At 35.6% G+C, this 11,353-nt stretch overlaps 1 protein-coding gene across 2 annotated transcripts in view; it reads right to left on the reverse strand.

Annotated features, from left to right (window-relative positions):
* Positions 1-468: 468 nt before the first annotated feature.
* The window catches only part of LOC112965738 (protein diaphanous homolog 2-like), an 11,316-nt gene continuing 431 nt past the window's right edge, over positions 469-11,353 (reverse strand). Inside the window, exons 1-5 of one of the 2 annotated variants that reach the window (XM_026065053.1) lie at positions 5,471-5,527; positions 4,939-5,025; positions 3,853-3,963; positions 1,627-1,742; positions 469-736 (exon numbers count right to left, since the gene is read on the reverse strand). In XM_026065053.1, the coding sequence (XP_025920838.1) occupies positions 571-736; positions 1,627-1,742; positions 3,853-3,963; positions 4,939-4,962 (417 nt within the window). In that variant the 5' untranslated portion in view covers positions 4,963-5,025; positions 5,471-5,527 and the 3' untranslated portion in view covers positions 469-570. Of the gene's footprint in view, positions 737-1,626; positions 1,743-3,852; positions 3,964-4,938; positions 5,026-5,470; positions 5,528-11,353 lie in introns of those variants that run through there. The other variant, XM_026065044.1, reaches the window with a different exon arrangement.

Here is an 11,353-nt window from a genome sequence, read left to right on the forward strand (position 1 = left end):
TTTGTATGTTGGCTAATAAAACATCATTGTCAGTTTCTCAAAGGGATATCCGAAAAAACTGAGAAATTCCACAAAATATACTATACTTCTAGTTTATATTTTACTTTTAGTTTATACTGTGCCAGACAATACACAATAAAACAGAAAGCAATTATTTAGCAGATTCTCAATACACTGAATTCTATTCCATTATTCAATTACTTACCAAATTAGTAAATCAAAAACTTAATTTAATTGCTTGATATACATCTCTATACTACAACATCAAGAATCTCTAAGACTACAGGATTCTGTGCTCAAAATTATCAGGTCTTACCAGTGCAAGGTACTACATCTCAATTTCACATAGCATAAAGCTCTGAGTAGAAAACCCTGAAAGCTAAACTGGTGATATTCCAAACTCAAATTACAAAAACATGTAACAAAAACATTGAAGATTTCTCAGTTTTTATTTAACTCTTAATTTTTTCATCTCACACATTAATCATTTTTATCATCTCTTTACAACAAAGCACTGTCTTTCAAAACAAGATTTTGTATGCAGTACTTTTACACTGTTAAAGATACTATTCATCCCCTTCTCCTCACTCCAAAATCAACCAAGATAGATGATTCCTCCTGGACATAATAATCGTTCCTGATGAGAAGAAAATGTAGGAGAATTGACAGGAAGCAGTTTTCAGAAGGTGTATCTTTCAACATATTATACAACAGATGATATACTTCCTTAATATCAGTGCAAAAACTGTCAAGGAAATGCACAAGAATTAGAAAAGTTACCTACATGAGCATTCATATAATTAATATAAAACCCTTTAACATTCTGAACTACTAATGTTATTAGTAAATACCCTTTTCCAATTACCATTACCCACAGAACCTTTGCTCCCTGTTAAACAATTAAAACATGTTTCATAACTACTGAGAAAAATTGCACTGTATACTCATTATCATAAAATCCTATAAGCATATTTCACACAGTTTTCATTTTTATTTTGAAGTAAGCTTGTCTATTGGCAAAAAGCACACTGGTTAATCATTTTAATTTCTTAAAGACGACAATTCCCAGAAGTCCTGTAATGCAACAACAATATTACATGCTACTGATTTTATACCCCCTTCATTGATTCCCACGTTTCTCTGTTTCTTCAGTACTAACTAGCACTTTTTCAAATTCAGACAATGTCAAGTAAGTGTTCTGGACTCACATAACTTGAAATTTACTGCTTTTTCACAGCTACAGAAGGCATACATCTTAATTGTTTCAAAACCCACCTGAAAAATTGTTCTGATTTAGTTATCAGACCTGTCATTTTATTTCAGACTTAAAATTTGAATGTAATTTTACATCTTTATGTATTATAAACCAACAGAGTATTTAGTTTAATAATTGATATTTATGAAAAATTAATTCAGTTCCTAATAACTTGCATTTAAGAGAAACCTATCAATACAGACACTAATCTTCTAACTAATTTCTAACAAAAACAAGTGGAATGAAATCTGCTTGTGAAAATCCTTAGAAAGATATGTAATTGTGACAATCAGCTGCATGTACAGAAGGCTACTTTAGGTTTAATAAAACTATTAATCAACACATTAGAACACCATTTCTATAAAGGATATTCCATTTCAGCTCCGATATCACTAAGACAATGTGACAGCTCAATTAAGTCGTCTTCTTTGTTTTCAAACACTTTCAACTGAATATCAAGTTCTTCATTCTTGTTATCTTTCAAGTCCTATTTTTCAAGGCATAGCGTATCTTAATTTTCCACTTTTACTTAAATCAACAATTTCCCCCCTTCAAAGATTACATCTGCAAAATATATTATATTAACCTTCTGAGCAGAAAATACATGTTTTAAAAAGAATAAGTTGTAACTGATTTTCTGATTTTTTTTTTAATTTTATTGCACAGCTGATAAAAAGGCAAAAATGTCAGCCAATACAGCAGGCATAAGCTGTAAAAGAAACATAAAACCTTCCAATAGAGTTCTCTTAACAGAACATAGTAGACAATTCAGTCTTGTCAATGTCAGTTCTTGTTAAAAAAACATTTTGTAAGAATATTTCAAGACACCAAGGAAAGCCAACTAAAGAAGGCTAAAGAAGTGCAAATGAGGGATGCTTACAACTTTTGTTATTAGAAGTTAATCTAGATCATGGCATAAAAACATCTATACTGCATTCTCAGAAATACTTACACAAGAAGTAAAGAACAAAATAAACTCGTATTTGGAGGTGGGAAAAAAAAAAGTGTGGCTTATAAGAAATACAGAATAATTTCTCCAACATATTTAAGAGGCAAGTTTAGCTTCCTACTGGGCACATCACACAAAAAGCAACAGTAGTTCAAAAGCCATTACTGGGAGTGCACTCCATGCTTTAAATGAAAATTGGCCTGGAACTGGACATATACAACTGGACGCTAATTGTATATATTCAGAAAAAAGTGGAACTCATACTGATCCTAGTGTTTGAAAGTCAGAGAAGTGTACTTTGTATTTGGACAGAGAAAGAGACCAAGAATTATGGATCCTCTTCCCAAATCTTTCTTATTCCAGAAACTTTCACTCACTTATAAAATGCTTGAAAAATTTCCCCTAAGCACAGATAAGAGCATAAAAAGTCTTAATATGTTTTATCACTAAGAAAGTTGCTGTGTAATGCAAAAAACACTCCTCTACCTTATACATTCATTCCCTGCAGAATTAATGATCTGAGTTCAATATATATGTTGAAATTAACAATATATTAAGAACAAACAGCAAGATAGCATTGACTGTTTTTAATTGATATTACAGCTTTCATGAAATATTAAATAATTAACCTTACTGACTAGAGAGAGAATTTCAACACAATAGCTCTTCAAAATTTTTTAGAAATAAGATTATCATCACTAAATCTTAACTGCTTTTAAACTTTAAGTATCTGGATGTTAGTACATTCTATTAAGTTTTCTATCATGAATCATTACAGTATGGTTTATTTGCATCTCCCCCCCCAGTTCTTAAGTTTTAGAAATATTTAGTGATTGTATAAAGACTAACTTGCACTAAGAAAAAAAAAAAAAAGACTAAGAGCTCTTTAAGCTTTCAGATGTTCTGCAGCAAATATAACCAGCAGATCATATTAAGGTTTCTACATCATATAAAACTTGAAGTTTCACAAATATATCCTAAGAAAATTTGACACACACAAATCAGTAACAGTTTCAAACTTCAATGTGCTAAAAACTAAAGGTTTTTATTCATGACAAATATGGATGATGCAAAACCTAGTACCTTGAAAGTTAGAGTATAAACTATTTCAGACAAAAATAAGCAGGTACTGTTTATTTTCTCACAACTTTTGTGGCAAAATGCTCAGTACCTTAACTATACATATTCTTGATGTAGTCATCAAAATGGTTTCTTGGTTAAGAGGTATATAAAAAAGAAAAACCTACCTTTGCAATGACACTCCTAAGGCATTGCACTCATTCTGTCTAATTTTATGATTACTCTAATTCAATTTCTAATATATACCGACTTGATCCTAACTGCCATTCTGGTCTACACAACTAATGAAAGACTAAATCACCCTCTTCACTATACTTTGACAGCATACACAAACTAAAATTGCTACATTTCAAAACATTACCACATATTAACTGCTAGCTGAAAGTAACAAAAACTATTTGCAGCGATGCAGAACAAAAGTAGATTTGGACTGATAGTCCTTTCTAGGTCTGACCTTCCCAAGCCCCAACCTTTCACTGGCGCTGCTTTCAACAAGACAGTTTGGTTATTTTCAAAAACTACAGACAGTTAATTGCAATCAGTTTCTATACACAGACAAACTACTTACAGGCAATATATTTTTCAGCCCACAATGTAAAAACTCATTTCTCAAGTGTATCCTGAAATCAAGACCTTCTGGAGATGTAACAAGGGCATTGATGAACTGCATACAGGCTACCTATAATCAGAAATAAAGGCAAAAACTTTTATTAAGAATGTAATGAAAATAAATATTTATTGTCTTTGACTATTTCAGTTTACTCAAATTATAAAAACAGATGTCAAGAGATGGACATTGCTATAAAAAAACATAACAAAACTTCAGAACACAAGTAGAACAGCTTCATCTACTGTGGTCACATAAACCTCTATATGGTATGTCTATGTTTTACAACACAGACACACAGAAAAATAATTACAGTGGTACCAAATTTATTACATTTCACATATATATAACATCTGGCTTCAGCTAGTATAAGCAATATCAAATACTGTTCTGCTTTTGTATTGCAAGTGCTTCTGCTATTTCAAAATTGTACAGTATCACCTGTAAAGGACCAAGCCTTATTTCAGAAAGTTATTCCCATGCTACATTTCCACATTACTACTCTTTCTTTTCCTCCTCAGTGTTCTCAAATTTGGAATGAAACTTGCTTTTGCAGTAATTGGAGATTTAAAAAATAAATAAATAAAATAAAATCACCAGGTGTGTACCTTCTACTCCTACATAGCATTTTTGCAAAATGCCTGAAGTCTCAGGCTACAGGATAATGTTTTAATTGAACAGCTGTACATTTTAACTGATTTGAAACAGGCAGACGAAATCAATAATAAGGGGGGGGGTGGCGCATGATATTGAGGGGGGTGTAATAAGTGGTGGTGGGGCATGATATGTCAGAAGGGTAGTGTGATAAGTGGCTGGGGGCTGATGGGGGGGGGGGGGATGCCCGGGAGACGGGGATACATAGTGGGAGTGGCGATACCTAACGGGGGGGGGGGGGGGGGGGATGTGCCAGAATGAGGGAGTGATAAGTGTCAGGGAGGCAATAAGCAGTGGGGGCGTGATATGTCAGAACGGGGCAGTGGTCAGTGGCCGAGGAGGGTGGGGGGTGATGTCTTCCATATCTGATAACGCTACAATGAGGACACTTACCAGCAGCGAACGTGCATCACACATTCAGCACGCCCAAGACCTTTACCACCACCACCTTGTGTCTCCAGCGGTTTAGTCTGTGGACCACTGAAAGGATCAAGAAGGAAACCTTACAAGGAAGCCGCCTGTCACTCGCATCACCTTGAACTTCCTCTTCTCTCCTCCCCTGCCCCCATCCACAAAAAGGCTCTGAAACGAATTCAAAAATAATCTCCTGTTTACATAGGAAGAGCCTTTATCTACTACAAACTCTCAAGGGCATTTTTGTTTTATTTAACAGTGAAGGCGCAGTGGTGATATTACAATATTCACTACACCTTTAAAACCAAATACCACCATACCCAGCTGACTCAATACCTTACCTTCAGTAGCTGTACCAAATCCTACAACGTTTTCCATGTGGGGACTTGTTCCTGAATTGAATTTCTAAGGTATTTTCTCAATTTTTACAAGTCAGATGAATTCATGGTTTATATTAACATATAGATTACAATATAATACAATTGCCATAACAAATCTTTCTCAGATCTACCAGTTTGCATGCACTGTGCTGCTTTCACACCATGTCCAAATAAGCAGCTACCATCAGAAGAGGGCTGAAAAGCAGACACAATGGTGTTTTAATAGTACTAAGGGATGAACTCAAACAAGCCAATAGAAAAGGAAGAGTTCCAGTTTGCCATAACTCTGGCCATATTAATTCCAGTAAACAATCCGCAAAGAGAAGAAAATAAAGGGGATTTTTTGACTGGATCAGTTTTGATCTTGTTTGTCACACTGCCACACAAAGACTTTAGTGAGTTTAGCACAGAGATCAGCATGACGACTGTTTAAGCAAGCCCTGCTGCCAAAAAAACCTGATAGTGAGCCTTATCCTCGCACTGCGATCCTGACTGCGTTAGATTAAACAAGGCAGCAGCAGCCCTCTCTACCTGGACCCACGAAGCACTCAGCTCTGCTACAAACAGCTCTTTCAGAATAAATCCGATTGGAGTCTTTATGACCGCAGGCACTTGTTACACTTCTACTTAATTATGCCTTAACATTTTACACCACTTCTACGAAACAGAGCTGTGAAGTAATTAAAGGGGTTTTTGTTTGTTTAAGACCCTGGCAAATCAGTCATGAAGACCTTACATTAAAGAAAACTAGAGAAAAGCAGCTGAACTAGAACAGTTTTCAAATATTCCTTCCTTTTGCAAGCCCACTAGCAACCTTGAAGGACCTGACAGCATTTTCATCCCAGCTCCGCATACTTGAGTTGACCAATCCTGTGCTATTAAATCTCACCAGACATATTTGACTATTAATATTAGCATCTATTCTGAACTATTTCTGCTTCACGCTTCTTTCTCTTTCTCAGCCAGGGAAGACCCTGAGACCCCATCATGTATTAAGAATGTCAGTACCACAAGGTGTTCAAAAAACTATATACATATATATACACATTATATTGGGCATATTATATATATGCTGCATTATATTTCCTCCTATGCATGAAAGGGGTCGCATAACATAGGAAATCTCTGAATTTCTGTCAGTTCACAAGTGTCATCAACTTTGAGTTCTTCTTCCATTCTTTTAAAATCACAGCATTTAGCTGTGATCAACGCATTTTAGATTCTCCACACGAAAATTCTACATATAAATCTATAGCCTAAAATAGATACCTTTATCTATAAAATCTCCAAGTAGCTGAAGTTCTGCAAATGATATATTCACAAACTTTTCTTGATAGCAGTTTGCCTTTCTAAAAATCAAAAATTCTAAAACCAACATCTGCTGCTGTCCAAACAGGATAAACACGTCATGTGACATCGTCACACGCTGCAGGCGTCGAAGAACCTTGACCGCATTTTGAAATCCATTTCTGAAACATTCTTTTCTACCTTAAGTCAATTAAAATGTTTATTAAAAAGTAATGTTTGACAGCTCTTACTTCACAAGGACTAGAGCTGAAATCACTAAAAATACTTATACTTAGTGTATTTTATTTGTCAATGAGTAGCTAAAACTGATTTATGTACAGCAATGACAACACCGTGCAACATTTTAAAAACTACCACTTTTACACAAGTATAGTAAAGCAATACTATGAGAAAACAGTCCTGTTTTTCTAAACAAAATCTAAATATTTCTTAGGCTTATCACTGTATCTATCATCTCATCTAAACAGTATCAGTATCAATTAGCACTAAAAGCTAAAGCATTCAGCTAAACATCAGTACCAAGTATGCCCTACTCTGCCATACTAGAATTAGTGCCTGCTGTAATACCAATATCATTTTCTGCAACATAAACAAAGTTCCAGAAGGTATCAAGTTCACTCTTCGATAACAATTGCACCTTAGCCTAACTTCACCTACTAGAATAACTTGACTTTGATCTAGTAAGACTGAGACTCTCTTCTAAAAGACAAGCATTTCAACCCATTTTTTACTCAAGCACACAGCTGAAGCAACCCAGGAATCCTCTGCACGCATGCACCAACTTGCTATTAGACACACTATGGTCTCAAATGTAATGATTCATTCATTTGCCAACATCTCTGCTCAACACAGACTGATAAGTTTGCTTATGCAGTATACAACCATCTAAATAAGCGACATGTAAAGGACGTATCATTCCTTTACAGGAGAATGACATCAAATAGCCTGAGGAGGTAAAGATGATGATGGGATGTTTATCGCCAAGCATACAGGTCCTGTAGCACATTGCCTGTCTGACAGTGAGTGATACTATTGACACCTAATTTAAAATATTTGTTAACTCATCCACTTAAGAGTAATGTAACTGGGAAACCTATTCTCCCAAGCACACAGTTAACCTCTGTATTTAAGCTAAATGATAAAAACTTATCCTACTGTCTGACACAAGCTTACGGCACATTAGTCAGAATCAGAGTCTTTAGCTTGTGATTCATCTCAAAGCTCTCAGGGTTTAAAAGACTTGCACAAGAAGCATAAGTAATCTCTACTTTTAAAACAAAGTATGAGTTGCTCCTTTTMGGAAGAATCATCAAATCTACTTGCTCTCCAATTAAATAAGCTTTCTCTTAACCCCAACAGTTTGCTTTTCATGGTATACAAGATCTTTCTCTCCACCTACTATTAAAAATAGCATCACACTCAAAATCACCCCTTTCAGAAATTTAGTTGGCAGCTCTGTGGAGTATCTATCACTCTGAACAATTACCGCACAAACCTGAACTGAACTTGCGAGGGAGTAGAGCATCCCTTCAGCATCTCCAAAACTTTTAGGATAAACGTTAAGAGCTCATGAGTATTTTGGCACTAGCCACCACATGCGCAGAAATATTTCTATTTATGCTATTACCAAACCAACAAGATACATTATAACACTATAAAGTTAGGCAAAAAAAAAAAGAGACATTTCTAACCACACCCAATCATATTAACTTCTAGGTAGCAGTGTTCGCTTAGGCAGAACTGCAAATTTTGTTTTAACTCCTCTTTCGAGAATTGATTCATAGAATCACAGAGGTTTGAAAGGTGCTCAAGTCTCTAATCCAAACTCCTCAGAAAACAGGGTCAACACCAAATTCAAACCAGGCTGCTTAAGGCTTTCTCCAATCAGGTCTTGAAAACCTCCAAGGATGGAGGTTCCACAATGTCTTTGATCAACCCGTTCAAATGCTTATCCATCCTTGGAATGATTAGTGGGGTTTTTTTGTTTGGTTTTGTTTATATTCAGTCAGAATCTCCCCTGTTTCAATTTGTGACCACTGTCTCCTGCTCTTCTGCCATGAACTTGTGTAAAAAGCCTGGATTCATCTTCTCAGCTAGGACAGAAGAACCACTTGAGAAGAGTTTGGGTTCAGTTTAGCTACAATAACAACACTGAATCAGACCCAATGCTTTCAGGCACTTACCTGTTTCCTACAAACCCAACAGAATCACATGCTTCTCACCTCATACTGAAGTGTAAGGGACAGCAAACATCATCCAAGTTAAGGGCTAACAAACACAGACTAAGTTAAAGTTGTCAGGGAAATTTCTGCTTGCCCTAGTGTAAGAGGTTTATCTTTAAACAAAACTTCATTTTGCAGAACAAGCACACTGCCAAACCAATTTAARAATGTAGCTGCTCATTCCTATCTCATACCTGCCTATATTCAGTAGAGGCATAAGAACAGATGATTCATTACCAAAATAATTTATTTTTTCCTCACCCATTTCATTGTAAACAAAAACAACAACAAAAACACCAAACACACACTCCTACCTCCAGTCCCTGTGCCAAAACAAAATGATGTGGGGGAAAAAAAAGATGAAACCACTTCTTTCAGCAGCAGTGATGTGTCAGGGTGCTCAAACTAGGACATTAAATCTTAGGAAAATACTCCAGTTTATACATTATTAGTATGAAGACTGGCACTAAATTCTAATCGYGCAGTCTGTCAAGTTCAACAATATTATATTAGACCTGAATGACTCTCAAAACAACCCAAAGCAGAAAATATTGAATTAGGAGTTCTAATACAGACTGCTTCCACTTTTTTTGTGCATGCACATAAACTTCAGCCTAAGAACTGTCTAATAGAAAACTATTTCTAGCACAAATTCTCTCAAATTGAAAAAGTGATTTTGATTCATCTACATAACTTAATTGTAACTTGGTGAATCATAAGTTGCAAAGCTGAAGCAAGAAAATCTCCAGACCAAACTCTTCATATGCTTTAGGTACAAACTCAGTGACTATTTCACACTTGTACAAATACCAAGGATTTTCTTACAGAAGTTCCAAATACTCCCTTAATCTTATGTGTACGGTGAAGAGAACTGGGATGAGGTACAAGTAAGGTTGCTCTCTGAGTACCTAAAGAAATTGCTAGCCTGAGCTGAACAAATTCCTCATTCAAGATGAAAGTCAGCAAAATTTATCAAGATTATTCTTTTATATAATGGATGAAGCCTTCCCCCTGATTACAGTCTTGTTCTTCCCTGGGAAGAGGATAGCAATAACTGATACATCCGGCTGTCCATTCACTCACGCTGCCTCGAGAGCTTAGAACACACCTGAGTTCAGCCCATCCCTTTTCTTCCTCAGAGGGAGGTTCTGTTTAACTTGTTTTATACGGAATTTGTGCAGATCATGTCCAAAATAAATCTACTTTCCCAGTCAATACATTCACTCAACTATATAATCAGGGGGTAGTCACTTTATCTCAAGGCAAGGTTATTTTTCAGAAGGTATCTAATTCAAATAACCTATCACTATTCAAATCCATGTTCTCGTTTAGCTGTAACAATTTCCTCAAGAAACAAAAGCATGTATGACTGCATAAGAACTCGAGTATTACTCTAATATGTTTTTTCCCTAAATGTAATGAAAAAAATTAAGTCTATTCTAGTGATTCTAGAATGACTGAAGAGAACACGCAATGGAAATAGTCGGTCTGCTTAATGCAATTTTGAGCTCATTTCACACTTGATTTTTAAGACTGGATAGTTATTACATAACAAAGTGCTTTCCTCTGCTAAAAAGAAATTTAAATTTGTGTCCATGGCTTCAAATAGAAGCACTTTTCTGCATCTGCACACTACACAAAATTTCTTCAATGACTTCTCTGTAGGCATCTTCAACTATCTTTCCTAGCTAGTTTACATGTAAGAAGTTTGTCTGTATTACGAATGCACAAGAAAGTATACGTTTGTTTGTAAGAATRCTATATAACAAAGTAAGACATCATGTTTGATTATGTTTGGTTAAGATATACATGGTCACTTTTAATACAAACAGATCTTAAGTTATTCAGTATTCTGGCCTTCTGTCATCCTCTTAAATAATTGGCACTTTCAGCAGCTTCTTTATTCCTCATATGTTTACCAATTTAATGTCATCTGCACACACACATTCTAACTCAGTTTTCAGGAATAAAGAAATGCAGTTTTCATGCTTAACAGCTTCCCAAGGCCCTCCYGCACTATGCTTGATGAAAGGAACACAAGGTGAAACCACTTAGGTATTAACTTAATTTTACTAGCATCTGTGGAAAACCTTGCAGAAAGTAAACAAAACTCTGTAATTAGTATTCCACTCAATAAAAAACATCAGATAAGTTTAAAGCATCCACTCCATTACTTCTCTTTAACTCCCACCAGAGAACTGAGCTAAAGCAAGTTAATGCAAAGTTAAAACAAGCAAATGCAAATAACAGAAGTAAACAATTAATAACCAACACTGCTGTTATTCACTGTTTTTGCTGCTGCGCTTATAACTTGAGACACACTCCAGTGCTAAGACTAGCTTTAAAATGCACCTATTGCTCCAAGTTACCAGGTTTATAAGTAGAAWTATCTCCTGTTAAACCAAAGAGCATAGCCACAGTAAGTGAAAACCCAAACCTGCAGGCACTCGAGTCCCGCTCCACAGTCCTAAGGAGGGCCTTGGG

Source organism: Apteryx rowi, unplaced genomic scaffold, assembly GCF_003343035.1.
Source record: "Apteryx rowi isolate R43461 unplaced genomic scaffold, aptRow1 scaffold_102, whole genome shotgun sequence".
NCBI lineage: Eukaryota > Metazoa > Chordata > Aves > Apterygiformes > Apterygidae > Apteryx > Apteryx rowi.